The sequence below is a fragment of the Chaetodon trifascialis genome, chromosome 1, assembly GCF_039877785.1.
Source record: "Chaetodon trifascialis isolate fChaTrf1 chromosome 1, fChaTrf1.hap1, whole genome shotgun sequence".
Classification (NCBI taxonomy): domain Eukaryota; kingdom Metazoa; phylum Chordata; class Actinopteri; order Chaetodontiformes; family Chaetodontidae; genus Chaetodon; species Chaetodon trifascialis.
In genome coordinates, this window is record NC_092056.1 from 10,813,159 (window position 1) to 10,829,687 (window position 16,529).

Sequence of the window (16,529 nt, forward strand, 5' to 3'; positions counted from 1 at the left end):
GAAGCTCACAATTTTCAGTTCATCTTGCTTTTGTGCATAAACTAAAGTCTAAAAACTACAATTTATTGGGTGCCAGGATGGCTATTTCCCCATTTCCAGTCTTTGTGCTAAGCTAAGTTAGCCATATTGGATGGTTGCTTCATATTTGTCATGCAAGCATGTAAGTGGTATCAATCTCCTGTATTTCTGTAGTGCAGAACTTGTCCTTGAATCTCACATTTTAAAGTATCATAAGTACTAACTGTTGTTTTCACAGTACTGTTTCACCCCAAAGTGAGTTTATGTAACTTTCTAAAGGAGAAATCACACATTCTTCCTCTTCCAAATAAAAAGTTGAATTCATGACAAACAAATGCTTTTGCTCAGCTCATTTCACTCAGGGGTTACAGCTACATGTGGTCTGGTTTGATTGTATAGTGGCTAATGTCAGCCAATTAGCACAGTTAGTAAAGTAGTTGCTTTATTGCTTTATAATGCTTATTACTGACTCAGTTCACTGACTTCATCACTACTTGTGCTACTGCTACACAGTGATTTACCATTTCCTCCCATCCCCTAATGGCCACTTTTGCAATAACTGACTGGGGGCTCACCTTAATAATACATTTCTCCAGTTGCTCAATAAATCACCAAGTGAGCACAGAGGTTCAACATGACCTTAGATATTCTAAACTCAAGGTTTACTTTACTTTTACCAGGGCCTTTGAATGAATCTCACTTTTCAGCAAACCTTCAGTCCTCATCATGTTATGTATGGGACAACAGGTGGTTGTGTACATCTGCTATATGATTTCATAACCACTCACTCACCTTTGTTAACCACCATATTAATCCTTAATATTAACCCGTATAATCCTTACAACTATTATTAATTCAAAACTCATTCTTATTCTATTTATTGCCAACATTTTTTCCAGCTATAGCCAATCGATGTATTCACACCTCTGTATGCAGTAGTTTTCACTCACTGTCTTCACATCATGTCAGAGCTGTATAAAGTTACTGTTACTGCTGGTTTAAATTAAAAACATTCAACTGGCAAAATGTGAGGCGTGTTTCAGTGTGAAGTAGTCACAGGAAAGGCAATGTATTTCTCACAGGGGTTAGCACCAACTGCGATTTTTCATAAAAAAAAAATATGTCAAACAAAACATCTTTTTACTGAGAAGTGGTGTGAGATGCAGTTGAAAGCTGTACTGGGAAAAAACCAGGACATGAAGTAAACCTCGAGTTTAGAACATTAACAACGTCACACATGGAGCAGGACAGGAAAAGTTTATCTTTAACATAAACACACAGCATACAAATGCGTTTTTTTGAAAATACAATTTTACTCTATGATGTTCATACAACTGCTTTTATTTTTGTTTTTAAATAGGACTTTCACTGTTGAGGGAAGTTAAAACTCAAAAGGCAGACTCCTCTCAGCATTGTACACATACTGGCAGTTAAAGTGAAAAATAAAAACTAAAGACAAGTTCAATACACAACACATGATAAAAATAAACAAAAACTCGTCAAGCTCTATATTCTGGCATTCATTCATCAGGAAACTAGAAAATGATACATTATAGAGGGAAGTAAAACAACACTGGAGCCCTTTTGACATTCTCAATCACAATGCTCCTCTGACATTCTTTGTTTTTATTGTGTTTTGATTTGCTCAGCACCTATAAAATCAAATTAAAAACTATTGCTCTCACGGTCTCCCTATAACCATTTCGAGAAAACAATCGGCATTTATCGCTCAAACTTTTTTCAGAAAGCAGATGAAGTTGAGAGACTTGGATCACTGTTTGACTTTGGATCAACTTAAATGTGCAGAAAACCTCAGTGAGCATAAGGTAGTGTTTACTTTCTGTCTTCTATAAAGCATTGTACAGTCACGTTATTTACATAGTCAGTATATTACAGCGCACTCTTTTTACTCTCAGTAGCTTGTGTGGTGCGTTCGATGCAGTGCTCACTCCCTCCTTCATGGAGAGGGCCCCTTCCAGACTCCCTGTGCTTCTGTGACTAATATATCGTCCTCAGATTGGTATATGGCAGGTATTAACTGTGAGTGGGTGATTCTGAGGGAAAGAAGGGGCCTTTGTGACGACGTTATTGTTGGAGATTATTGAGAATCGGGGTGTCAGTCACTTCTTTGAAAAACTGTAATACTCCAAAATGCACAGGTGGAAATGCATAGTGTATTAACTGCAATGAGTACAACATTTCATTAGGAGAAGCATTAGCTCTGTTTGTGTGTTACAGTACTGAACCTTTGTGAAATGATTCACCTGTTTGGAGGGAAGCTGTCGGGATGTTCGGGTTGGTTGTTCTTTGGAGGCACATGGTTGATTTTTAAGGTTGCAGGCAGACATGGAGTGCTGCTTTAGTTGAGAGGAAATCAAGAAAATGGCTTCATAGGCAGTCCATTTCTGCCTGCGACAATGTGCAAGGTTTTCTACAGAACACAAAGTTGTGCCTAATAGCGCGCCTTCCTGCTGTGGGGAAGGAGGGGATTCAGCTTCTTAGGGGCAAATAAGATTCATTTAATCCCCAGTCAACCCCCAAGTCATTACACACCTAACACTCATGAAGATCTGAGCACCTATTTGCTATTTTCTGAGTAGGGTAGCTGATGTAGGACTATTTACCTGGTCCCTATTTTTATGTTTTCATTTCATCAGATTCCACATTAGCACTTGATTATTTCAAGCTTTGTGAACGTGGGCCTTAGGTGAACTGGATGTAAGCAACATGACCACAGCTGTATCAGGTTAGCTGCTGCAGCAAAGAGTCACTATGCCTACAAAGTTCCAGTCAGATCTGCGTTTAAGCACAGGATGCCAGGCGTAGTAGGCTGACCCAAGACCAACCACTGACATTGATCTACATAAGGCCCTGTGTGTTCTTGTGGGCTTTACAAGGCTGTGATACATGGGCAGTTTTTGAGGCAATGTTGTGCAGCATTTATTCCCATTTCGTCTGCCTGGTACAGATGTTGCTCATTGGCTGACAAACTACTTTACTGAGTCATTATACTGAGAATACTGTGAAATTCCCTGCAAATGCCTCTAGGCAGCAGTGTCATCACAGTAAAAGGACAGGGTGATCCTGGGCTAAGGCTCCAAGCGGCACCACGATACCTGGTCCAGTTTTTTTATCTTGTTTAACATTCCAATCTAAAACATCTCCCCACTAGTCAAAGCGTTTATAAATATATTGGAAATCATCCCCATTGCCTGAATGAACTGCGTATGGATCAGTTTTGGCAGAAGAACGCTCTGGTCACTGGAAAGAGTCCAGCAGGGGGCAGGAGTGTGAGCGGATGTCGTTGTGTTTGTGGATGGCTTGGTCCAAGTCCACAGGCTGCCCGTTAACACGGACCTCCATACAGCCGCTGTAGGGAGCCGACACCAGTGTGGACACCAGAGGAACATCTGAGGGGAGGATGTGACAACATGTGATCCAGCAGATAACAAGAGAGACTGCGGAGAAGCCTTAACCACGAGTATCCAAAACAGTATCATTCAGTGTGTTGAATCTGTCAGACTCAGCAAACACATTTATCAACACTTGCACCTTCCATCAAGTCTCCACTGTTTTAAAAACTAGGATTTTTAGCTAACTTAAACTTGTCCTCCCTCCAAGGTTCTCACCACTATCACTGCAAACTGTGCAAATAAAACCCTCACATACAGTATGAATGACATGCTGTAAAAAGTGTATATAAATGTGCGTGTCCTCACCAGGGAGGCCTCCTATAAAGGTGCTGGACTGTGACAGGAGGTCAAAGGGAACTTCAGCATCTTCGCTACGTCCAGGCTTGCCATCGACCAGCAGCTGGGTCTGGTTGCCTGAGATCGTCACCTGGATTTCATGACTCTCACCATCACACAGGGGGGCAGGAGAGCTGGCGATGACGACATCACCTAGCGACACCAGAACAAACTGAAGGCACAGAAAAAGTCAGTCTACAGATGAAACATGTCATGTTACAAACACACGCAGGTTTAAATACTCACATCTCGCCATTCATCGGTGCTGGGGTGATAGTCGGCCAGAGCGATGGAGAGAGGGACTCTGTCCTGGTAAATGAGTGCAAACAGCATTCCGATGGCAGACGTTGGACGCAGGGTCAACTGGACGCTCAGGTTCTGAGATTCTGAAGTGATGAGAACAGGAAGGGAGAGAACAGTGGGTCATGAACTTTATCAACAAACAAAGATAAGACAAACTGTTGACAAAAGAGTAGGCGACGATGGAAGCCAACTAACATTCACCCAAACAAATTAAACATTGACTAATTACTTCAGGAAGAAGCAATTTAGTTTCTTTTTTCTGTTGTGTAAACCCCAGCCTATGTATTACATGTGCACACACTGTACCGTAGCTGATGTTGAAGAGCGCGAAGCCAGTGCCGGGGTAATATGCTCCAGGATCCTCGGCGCTGAAGCACTGCATATTGTCGTTGGAACGAATGGTTTCCTGTATGGATGTATCTTCACCGGTCAACCACCTCCACTCCTTCATGCAGCCATCCAGGCGGGGGTTTACCTACGTCATAGTCATAACATGTAAAGAACATTTCTTTTTGGTAAACACGCAAGTACATACAGAAGCACATACAAACACCCACTTGATTGACGAGGCCGTCCTCTCTGAAAGGGACTCCTCCCACGGTGAGATTGAGCTCATGCATGCCCTTCTTTAGAGTAAACAGATCACCGTTTACTGCGATCTTCATGACAGCCTCCCTGTCAATCTTAATCACTAGACTCCGGCCCTGCTCCTCCACCGAGATCTGACAAGGAAACGAGACATTTAAGGAGCTTTCAATCAGCTAATGAGGCTAATGCAAACAGCGCGTTACTGTTCATGTAAGTAAAACCTTCAACCTTTCTCCACTGGCCGTCATTGACGATGGGTCCGCTGCTGGTGACCCTGCTGACTGTGCCATACTTCAGCTGCAGCTCCAGCTTCCCGTGATGCATAGCCAGCACAATCCACGAGCTGTTTAGGTGACCTCCGGCAAAGAAGATAACCCCCTCTGGATCGTAGGTGCGGAAGTCAAACTCGGCTGAAAAGCTGGGAAAAGGGGAGAAGTGAAGTATTGCAAAGATAAATGAGAATAATTATGAAATAAGGGGAATATGGAAGGAAGAAGGGGCAGGAAGAAGTAGGAGAGAAACAGTTGCTTTCGGTGACAAAAATATTTTTTCTGTTTTTTAATCTGCTATCCACTTGGCACTCAAACAAAGGGGGTGGCATTTTCCCAGTGTAGCCCACGCCAGAAAAGCAGAGTTACAAGTTTTTTTCTTTTCTTTTCTTTTCTTTTTTAGAATTAGCTGATACAACTTCATAAAGTGACTATGTATGGTCAAAAACAGTCTACCCTTTCAAACCAATCAACCATGCTTGGCCACTAAAGACCACAGATATCAAGTGAGTTTAAAAAAAAGCTACACAGAAAATTCCAACTGGAAGCACATTGTTTGTAAAGACTGAATTACTTCATCTTTTAAGAAACATGCAGAATGTGAGGCAACATGTTCTGATGTTCAAGTCCTCAAGCAGGGTTAGTCTGGTGCTGTCGTAATTCCCATAACCTTCCTTAAACAAGTCAAGAAATATTGTTTCTGAAATGTACACTTAGATTCACTTCTATGCTCATCTGTAAGTGAAACTAAAACACTCTCACCATTTCATAAATCATCTGCCTTTATGTTTCAGCAACAAAACTTTCTCACCCGGTCTGAATCCTCCTGCGGAAACGCAGCCTCACCACTGGTACACCGCTGAACATGCGGCCCAGGTAGAGGGAGCGAGAGTTCCTCTTCAGAGACGGCGACATGCAGGGAGTCAAAGGCTGTGAAAACACAGAGAGAAACTAAGCTGGAGATAACGCATGCTGCTGCTTCATGACTGCAAGTACGTGACTGCAAAGGTGAAAGCTGAAATATGATATTGCTGAATAATATTTGCCACAGTTCATGTGTTTCACCTTACAGCTCCTGAGGTCCTGGCCCAGCTTCATGCCCTGACGACCATCACAGAAGCAACGGAAACTCCCCGGAGTGTTCAGACACTCCTCTGCACACACACCCGACTCACACTCATCCACATCTGACAAGTGACAGAGGAGGTCAGAGAGATAAGAGAAAAACAGAGATGACAATCATGAGTTACAGAAACTCAGAGTTCAAGAAGTTATCAGAGTCCCATCAGTGGAGGAATTAGTCAAAACATGAACTGTCAAGGTCCTAAAAATAACATCAGTCCCACAGACATGAAAAAAAATCTGATGTCTTTCCTGTCAACATATCAGGGAATGAAAACAACACTTGAGTCGAGTGGTCTTTGACGTCGACTGGGTGGTGTCCCCCCGCTCCATGTACAACCGTACATGGCCATGAGAAGGTTGGCTCTAATAAATGTTCATTCTCAGAGGAGAGGTTATGAAAAGTCTGGTTTCCACTGCAGAGCTAAACAGGGCACAGAAGTGATTAATGACTTTGGTTTAAGTCTGTGAATTCTTATTCAAGGTTTTGACCAACAGACCTGACTGGTTGTGGTTATTAATCTCATTATGTTATCTTATTAAATACCAAGACAGACCCTTTTTTGCCCTGCGACAGCATTCCTTTCCTTGACTATATAAGAGTATGCTGAGCAGTCAGTTAATGCCTCTTCCGACAAGTTTAGGGGAAAGCATGAGATTAAACTTGTTTAAGTACAGTGTAATATTCAAGATCATATATGTACATCTGCACTCTTAATTACATTCAACAACATCTGATGCTACTTCAAAGCCTGGCATGATGATGCTGGTGTAAATGTAAAGATGGCTGTTTTCAAATCACTGCATGTTTAAAGCATGATTCGGTGCGCTTAAGATGACTCTGAAAGGCAATCTCTCTAACCTGGAGGCATGTCTTCTGCGTTTGTGAACAGTATTTTAGCTCATCTGACTACATTTGAAATCAACAACAGCCACTTGCTATAACGTTATGTACCCAGCAAATGTGACTCACAGGGTCAGTCAGGCCTGGAGACGGTGACCTGTTACCTACTTATACAGAATTTCTCCAAATGTCTTTGCATTCCTTTCCTGACCCCCACAACACAGCTGCATCAAGTCCTGCTGAGGCTGAAGCTGCTCCTCAGTCAGTTCACATGAAACCGTGTGTGTTTCTTTGTGTGTGTGTGTGTGTGTGTGTGTGTGTGTGTGTGTGTGTGTGTGTGTGTGTCTCTTTCATTGTGTGTGTATATACCAGCACAGCTCTTGGTTTCATTGTCGTAGACGTAGCCGATATCACACAGGCAATCGTAGCTGCCCTCCTTATTCTCACACCGTGCTTTTCCACACACACCTGGGTCCTCACACTCATTCACATCTGAAAAACAAACAGTGCAGTCAGCTGGACATGTACCGAGAACAGTACCAAGAAGATTATAAAGTCAACTCCTCAGCTGGAAGGACGGGATCTGAGGAGGTTATCTGCACCTTACTCATTGGTGTCAAGAGAAAAACACGTCAGAAAAAGACAGCTGATACCTTAACTGGACTCATCTGAGGAGTAGGAAATTAAAACCAGCCAAAAGACAGATGATTGGTGAACCGCTTGATTCAAAACAACCTCAATATGAACTTATATTACAAGAACAACAACAAAAACTCTCACATTCAAAATCCTTGCAATTTAGTTTAAATTATTAACACAACATTATCTGCAGAACTAAACATTTCTATAGTTTGAAGTGGATTGAAAATTGTTCAAACGCAGACTGAGTCAAACAAATTGTTTTCTTTGTTACACTGAACTGACTCCAGTTGTTAGCTGATGTCCATCTAGGGTTTGTGGCTTACCATTACACATGTGGCGTCCTACCAGCATGTATCCTTGGTGACAGGAGCAGCGGTAACTGCCCATAGTGTTGTTGCACTCGTGGTCACACCCTCCATTTCTCTTGCTGCACTCGTCGACATCTGCAAACAGGATGGTGGTAGTCAACATGCGTGCAGGAAAAACATCATCATGGGCTGTGTACAGCACTGGGTTGTTTGGATGGTGTTAAGTTTTGCCACTGTAATTTCAGATCAGGTTTTATTTAACATAACCGATTTTGAAAGTGACATTTTTTAAGCGTGAAGTTTGATACACTTTCAAAGGCCCACTTAAATTTCACATGCATTTGTTAGACGCCTTACAAATAACTGACACACTATGTCACTGTGGCTGAGTGTTGCAGCTGAGTGTTTAGGAGGAGTGCGGTCGTCAAGTGGAAAAGACTCAGACCGAATCAAACTGAATCTGTTTTGGTTTCCTCTCACAGTAAGGTGGCAGGATGAGTCACAGTGGAAATGTGAGGAACGGTGGCCGTGCCATAAATCAGAGAAACATGTTTCCCTCTCCCTCACAGTGTGCCTGTGTAAATTATGTGAGCTTTCCAGCTCATGCTCAAACACTTCATATTTGTTACATTTTCCTTCTAAAACTGAAGCCCTTGGTCTACCTTTCACTTTTTTCAGAGGAGATGCAAGCTTCCCCTCACATAACCCCCATTCTGAAAAAGCTGGGATGCTGTGTAAAACATAAAAAAAAGAATGTGATAACTTGCTAATCCTTTTTGACATATACTCAATTGAAAACAGTACATTTAATGTTTTATTTTTGACATATACTCAATTGAAAACAGTACATTCAACTTCACTGATTTTTGTTAATATCTGCTTATTCTGAATTTGATGCAGTAGCACCTTTCAAACTCGTTGGGACAGGAGCAGCTTAAGACTGGGAAAGTTGTGGAATGCTCCAAAAACACCTGTTTGGAACATTTCACTGGTAAACAGGTTCATTGGTAATAGGTGATGGTATCATGATTCGGTATGAAATGGGCATCCCTGAAAGGTTCAGTTGTTTACAAGCTAGGATGGAGCGAAGTTCACCACTTTGTAAACAAATGATTATATAAAGGATGTTGCCACATGGGCTCGGGAACACTTTGTAAACGGTTTCTGGTAAACAAGGTTCATTTGCAAATTATTACATTCTGGTTTTATTTTTTATTTATGTTTTCCAACATTTTTGGAACCAGGCTTCTATGTATACATAGTAACTAGCTTTGACCTCTAAAAAGACACATAGATTCCTGTTGGGGGTTCCTGTACATGCAGTTCATATTGACCTGACACACCACTCACACATCATTAACAACAACTGCAGCAGCAGCAGCAGCAGCAGTAGAATATAAATGCATGCAAACAGTTGCAATTGTAAGATAAAAGTAAAAAAGTACAGTAGAGTTTTGTGAAGTAAAAAAAAAGGACAAACAATAAGAATACTAGAAAGATCTGGCTTCCCATCACTTTCATTTGTCATATATTTGTCCATCAGTTGACAGGACAGGAGTCGTCTGTCAGAACCAAGGTCACAATGGCTGTGACGTCTATCCACAGACGCAGGATATGACACTGAATGACGATGCAAAAAGTTCTACCTCTGCTGAGCTCTAGCACACAGTGTCCAACTATATGTCCTCTCCTATCCTGCCCATAGTGATGACAGTACCTTTCTCACATCTGGCTCCGGCCCAGCCTGTGAAACAGTGACAGAGGAAGTCGCCCTTTTTGTCCTCGCAGCGCACTGTACCTCTGGCATTACAGGGGGATGGAGAACACTGGTCTGGAATATCTTCAAAGGGTGGAACGGACAAAGACAGACAGACACAGAGAAAGAAGTGTGATTATTGCTTTAAAATTGAGTCTGTACAAACAGGATGCATACAATGAGTGTAACTGTATACCGAAACAAGCCACAGGAAGGGCATCTCTTATGTTCTGCATATCAGGAGTTCAATATAAATAGCCTAATGCTGGCTAAGCCCTCCTACCGGAGATGCCCTAATTCCATCCTTCCCAGCATACCTGTGCTCTGGCTCACAAAAAATAAGATCAAATGGAAATTCAACTGTCTGCTCATTTTTGTTTGTCCTATTTTCCGATTAGATAATTTCACTTGAGCCCTCTCTTTCACTCCAACCTAGTGTAAGTCAGCACATGTGCAAATCTTTTCTCTTCTCTTCCAGTTTCCTTTTCCTTGCCATGGAGTTTGAACTCCAGCTAACATGCCCAGACATGTCGAGCAGTTTGAGAGAGAAAAGGACAGAGTCTGGAGAAAATGAGCCAAGCATAACAGAGATAAGCTCACATGTGAAACACAACCTTCAAATCAGGCTGTTTCCCACTGAATAATGTACAAAACATACACATCTTAATGTCATTAGTGAAACATCTGGTGTTTTAAGTACAGTGAAAGCAAACTCACCATGACATTAATCTACACTACACATGGGTGCTTCGTGGGAAAATCAGCTGATTTTCAAGCTTTGACATGCAGAAAAACCCTTTAGTTGTTTGCGCAGGTGTACATAAATGCAACACTGATGTAAACTTACATTGGCAGCAAGAACCACAATATTTATATGCTTCTTTACATTGCATGCATATTTCTAAAAGGCAGTCCTTAAAGGAATCAGAGCAAATTGACCAGCTCCTGGTTAGTAATAGTTGGTGTCTATAAGCAAGCAGAGGTAACCACAGGAGCCTCATTTGTTTCCTCTGTTTAAAATGCTAGCGGTCTCTTAACAGCATGTCAAAACGTAATTTCATTTAATAAAACACACACTGCGGTGTCACCACAATGATGATTTGTATAAGCCCTCCACAGTTTACAGAGCAGCAACAATTCATGTCACACACTGTATATCCTAGAAAATGGGAAAATGTGTTTTCAATGACTATTTTTCTGCAAAGCAATTCACAAAAGAGTCTCAGTCTGCAGGCAACTGACTCAGGGGACGGAAACAGGCAGGAGTGGAAGAATAAACAGTGTCTGCTGTGCTTACAATGAAATTAATCAAATTTTAGTATATGCAACTGTGAGGCCCAGACTACTGTATATCTTACCATAACATGCCATGTTTGTAACACTACATGTTCGTAAAATTTCACAAAGGGAATGACTGGAATGTCATGATCTGCTTTGATACTGACACACCACCCACCAGTAGTCTGCACTGAGACAGATGGGCAGACATTCGCAGTGAGAGAGATAAGTGGTGTGCTGACAGATAGATAAAAAAAGAAAAAAAGAGCTGCCGTGCCACGATGCTGCAGCTGAGTCACGGAAACCCCTCCTGAGGCTCCTCAGCCAATAGCAGCAAAGCCGGGTAGGTCCCTGTATCCTGATGCAGCAGAAATCCTGTGTCCACTCACATCAGTGTATTTTTTTACGTCACTCCTCCGCTCACGAAGAAGCTGGTGCAGCCACCCAGAGAGAGAGTGAGCGAGTATGTGACGACTGAAGGGGTGTGTTGCTCATTCACCAATGTGCAGCATCGCGGTAGCAAAGTGCTGCAATGTTACTCATCGATACCTGGGCTACTTCAACGTCAGAATCAGCTAGGTGTGTCACTCTGCAAAAACTGACCTGGAGCTGCCAAAGATATTCAGCACCTTTTCATCAGCTTTCCTTTCTTTTCCCTTTTCTACTTCGACAGAGTGAATGCCTGATTGTGATGCAGAGCAGTGATACTGCAGTGCATCACAACCCCACAGCTCAACTACTCTCTCTGGATGTAGTAATACTTAAACATTGAAAAGACAGTTTGTTCAGGACACATTTGTAGAATCAGAGTCAGTTTTACAGTTGTGCCATCAAGCTCTATAATTAAGTCTGTAGACAGATAAAAGGGCAAAAAACTTACTGTGGACACATGTGACCAAATCTTGTTTCTTCTTTTCAGCATCTCCAAACTTCTCCACACAGGCTAGGCAGAGACAAAAATGAGATTGCAAACATATAATCAGTCAAGACAGCTATTATGAGCAGAGATGAAGAGACAGAATCAGGATGATAACTTACCTAAATACTTGGGATAGAAGTAGTCCTGCATGAGGGAGCAGAGATGAAAAGAGAGAGGGATAAAGTTACACAGGCAATAGAACAAAAAAATTAAACAGAACAAGATAATCTCAATAAATGATTACAATGAATGTGTGGGGAGGTCCCATTAATATTCAACATAATCTTGGATTTGGTTTTATTTCCTACTCGATCTCTGTGCTGTGCATACTCATGGGAGTGAAAAGCAGCTCAAAACAACCATTAATTTCAACCACAACATATGTCTGTGTGTGTGTTTAGTATTCAGATAGAGATTACAATAAGATTAGTCTGTAATCTGTGTGTGTGTGTATGTGCTCTCTCTAATGGGTGCGGCCCATTGCCAAAGGCTTCCTGAGAATTCTCTGCATTCCTGATAGTAGCAGCATCCCTCCTGCCTCTTGGCTGCAGTACTCCTCCACATGTGCGTCAAAATTTGGGAAGATCTACCAATGGAAAGAAGGCACAGAGACTTCAGACAGCCTCTGCTGCAGTAGGAGCCAGATGCAGCAGGCTGATGTGAAAAAGTCTCTTGTACTTGTTTGCAAAAGCTAGGAATATCTACACAAAGTAAAGATTATAGCCCTGATTTGATGCAACAACTTACATGCAAAGGTCAGTCACTTTCAGTTGAGGTGTAGCGTGGTCCCAGATCTAGTTAGGGACTATTCATAAACTCAACTTTAACATAATTGTCTGATCTGACACCTTTTTTATTGGTCGTGTGTCCCTCTCGAATGATTGCCTAACTAGTGAGAGACCAGAAACTTGGTGTGGTTGCATGTGTTGCTCAGAAAAATCACGAGCATCCAGTAACACCCCACTCTCCCTCGTGCTGCAGAGCCAGAGAGCTGCAGCAGAAGAAAATGCAGAGTCAGAGACGGGCACTTTCAGAATGAATAATGCAGCTACGAATGAGACTGCAGCTTTGTGGCACGACGGTAGAAAACTACAGGCACGCAACGTTACTGTGCTGGCAATGTCTGTCCAGCTGATTCAAACTCAACTGGAGGGAATGTCACCTGACATCACCTTTTCCTCTGAACCCAGCTCAACTTCGCTTTAATCCTCCCGCCCTGAGTCCTCTCTCAGCTTCCATGTCTCTCCACTCGGCTAATCTTACGCGTAATCTCTGAGTCATCGATTGCCTCATTCACTGCCTCTCCGTTGCAATTCACGACAGCAAAACTTCAAGATTAAGAGTGATCGTTAAAGAGCACAGCATCACCGGCGCTATGCTGACAAACACTCCCTCCATGAATGTCTGACTTGCAAATCAAGTGGTCAAACTGACAACATACAGAGCAAAAACATGCTCCAAGTCAGGCTGTACCTGTTGCTGATATTTCTGGACAGCTAACATTTTAAAAGGGTTTGGGTAAGAGTCTGCACTACAAGAGTAACACTCACACACACTGACACAAGCAACTCACTGCACACAGATGTCTGTTAGGAGACTTAAAAGTCTGAACTACACACAAGCTTACTCTCCACATTTTCTGACACATTAAGTTATTTATAGGTCTGGAGCTTGTTTGCTTGTTTGTTTGTATTACGCACATGCTTCCATATTCAATAGGCTTACGTACCCACATGGATGGAAAGGCTAATCTGTACATTCATCAATGTGGAATGGAAACTAATCAGCAGCAAATATTCCTGAGCACACGCAGTGCAAAGGAATCTCTTTGTTAATATACGTCAAATAGAAGGAGGGTGGGAGCATGGATACAGATTAGTGAGGCAATGTGCATTGCTGTGTTGAATGAAGCACAATTCACACCCCACGCTCATTCTGCAACAGCTAATCAGCTCCCGAAGAGACCAATCAGAAACAGAGGAGTTTGTCAGCATCGTTCACATGCATTTGTGTGCAGAGATATGTACAGTAAACGCTGGCATGTGCAGACATACAGTACAGATGGTGAGAGGGGTAGAAAAGATATCCAGGTGTTCCCCATATTTGGCAGGAGCCTAAGAAAAGCAGATCTCCAACAGACTGGGCCAAATTTCAGCAAACAGAATATATTTAAGCCAAAAAGACGCCACGCGAGTCAATGCATGTGTTTGTGTGTGCATATAAATATGAGAGGGGGTGTAGGGATGGCAGTGTCTTCACTCAAACTGTATTTCATAAACTAAAGCTTAGTCACGCTGACTCAATGTCTGTCACAGAAACAAACAAAAGGAGAAAAAAGCATGCCTTTGTCTTTGACATGGGAATATTATGTACACTGACAGCTATCAGCGCTCCGGACTTATTGGAGCATGAACACCAGCAGCCCAGACAATGAATCATTAGTCTAGTGTTACATTATCGTCACCAATTCTCAGTCAATATGATCATGATGTTTACAACCAACCCTGCAGATTCATATATTGTGACAAATACCAGGTGGCAAAAACTACAGTTTTGGGTCCATCATGAAACAATACTTCAACTGGTAATAGTGTTTTGATTAGTTAATAGACTTAAGTGAGTTTTTGGTACTGCAGTACATCAAAGGAGAAGAAGACAGGAGGAGTGGTGTTGTGTTTTGGAGAGGAAACCTGCGTGCAACCTTGACTGCAAACCATAACTTTAGTGGTGGTTTGGGGGTTTTAATGCGGTATAGATCACACTCACCGTCTCCGGGTCGTTCTCAAACACTTCTCTGGCCTCCTCTTTGGAGCACCTTTCCTCCACACACTCCCTCTCCAAGTGTCCTTGCTTTGTCTCCTCGAAAACTTGATTTGCTCTCCTGTGTCTGCTCAGGAACTGGTTCGCCTCTTGGGGAGACAATGAAACTACAAAAGAAGAAAGACATCCCCAAAAGACATTAATTAACCTACAAGAAGACGAGAAGGTCAAACAACTGTGGAGTTGAGCAATATTTTTGGCTCCCAAAAACGAAAACAGTTGAGACAGGTTGCGAAACATCTACTGTTAAAGCACCGTTAATGACGTTAATAACTCAGGCATGTCTCATCATCAGCCACAACACAAATGTCAAAGGGGAATTAGCGAGCTAGCTAGCCACCTAGCATGGAACTGTTTACTTACTGCTGTCGGACCAGCGGACGACCAGCAGTATTAGCAGGGCTGCCGATGAAGGGGACTTTGTCGGGGTCAGCCGCATTGTTTAACCGCTGCGTCTGCGCCAAGCTTGAGAAACTTTCTCCTGTCCCGTCTTGCAGACTCTCTTTGCCCCTCTCTGTTTCTCAGTCCCCCCCCCCAGCTCTCAATGTCAACGCTGTTCGCACCGAGCCGACGCTAACGTTCGTGCAAAACACTGCAGGTATTCAGGTACTTCCGACCGTTGGCGGTTAACGTTTTTGATGTCAAGTCGTGCGTGCGTTCGGAGCGTCGCGTGCTAAACTGTCGTGTGCCTCTCCCGCATAGCGCACATAACGCAGCAAATCAATCTCAGCGACCGTCCTCTTGTCTCTCTGCGGTTCAGCTCGTCCCCATTGCGGTCCGCACTTTATATTTGACCCTCCTCTCCGAGCGATGAGTCCTCTCTGGCCGGACTGAATCCCCACTCTGCGGAGAAAGGCAGCACGCCTCTGCTGCTTCAGGAGGGGGGGGGGGAGCAGCTCTGAAAAGTGCAGGCAGGAGTTAGTAACGATGCAGACTCCTCTCCTTCATCCCTCCCTCCCCTCCTTCACTGTGCGCGCGTCTCTCTGTGTGTGCGCGTGTGTTTGTGTGTACACCCATTATCACAGGAATAATATTATAAGAACAAGTTAAAAATCAATGCTCGGTGGTACTTAGTTAATCAGCACGGCTATGTAGTGCTTCCAGCATGGGTGGTACAAGTAGTGGTAATGTAACTCATTACATTTACTCAAGTACTTGCAATTCACTTTTGTATTTCCATTTTATGCTACTTTATACTTCCACTATGGGTTGAGAACATTACATTATTAAAAAAATAAATAATAATAACCCATCTTAGATGGTAAATGCATTGTCACAAAGTTTTTTTGAGCTCATGAAAAATGGGCTTTTTCGAAATATGTGTAACAGCGAAGCTACAAACAGGTGATCTTACTGAATATGATGCATTGCTGTATATTAAACTACCCAACAGTATATAAAGTAGTTAAAATTAGCTCAACCTTAAACATCTGCAGTAGTACAATATAACATTAATGCAAAAAAATTCATATATAATAGTAAAACTCTGACAGGGACCATTGTACTGCACAATGAGTACTCTTACTTTAGATACAAGTACATTTTGCAGATAACACAGACTTACTATACATTCTTTAACTTGAGGTGCTGAATGCAGGACTAAATACTTCTATTCACGTAATGTACAATTTTGAAGTACCTCACTTGAATACTTCCATTTTTTCTGGAAGTGGTATTCACATCCTTTGCTTAATAAAACAAAACTACCATTGCAAGTAAAAGCCTTGCATTTGCTTTCTGTTTTGTTTCCCTTGAAGCGTCTGTGACCAAAAATCTGTTTGTGTCCTTTCCTGTTTTCCTCATCTCATTTTGCCTGTCTCCAGTTTTGCTTGACTTGCATTTCTTCTGTATCCTCATTTCTATATCTGGGCCATTAGGCCACAGTGTGTCACGTGTTGAACTATTCAGTTTTA

At 42.4% G+C, this 16,529-nt stretch overlaps 1 protein-coding gene across 1 annotated transcript; it reads right to left on the reverse strand.

Moving 5' to 3' along the window:
• Positions 1–1,256: 1,256 nt before the first annotated feature.
• On the reverse strand, positions 1,257–15,627 carry gas6 (growth arrest-specific 6). The gene is made up of 15 exons (XM_070963622.1): positions 14,980–15,627; positions 14,563–14,723; positions 11,916–11,940; positions 11,758–11,820; positions 9,561–9,683; positions 7,859–7,978; positions 7,263–7,385; positions 5,993–6,114; positions 5,739–5,857; positions 4,887–5,076; positions 4,628–4,792; positions 4,377–4,545; positions 4,014–4,153; positions 3,738–3,939; positions 1,257–3,428 (listed from the first exon to the last, which is right to left on the reverse strand). The coding sequence occupies exons 1-15, from the start codon at positions 15,053–15,055 to the stop codon at positions 3,277–3,279; spliced, it is 1,950 nt and encodes a 649-aa protein (XP_070819723.1). The 5' UTR covers positions 15,056–15,627; the 3' UTR covers positions 1,257–3,276.
• Between the last annotated feature and the right edge of the window lie 902 nt (positions 15,628–16,529).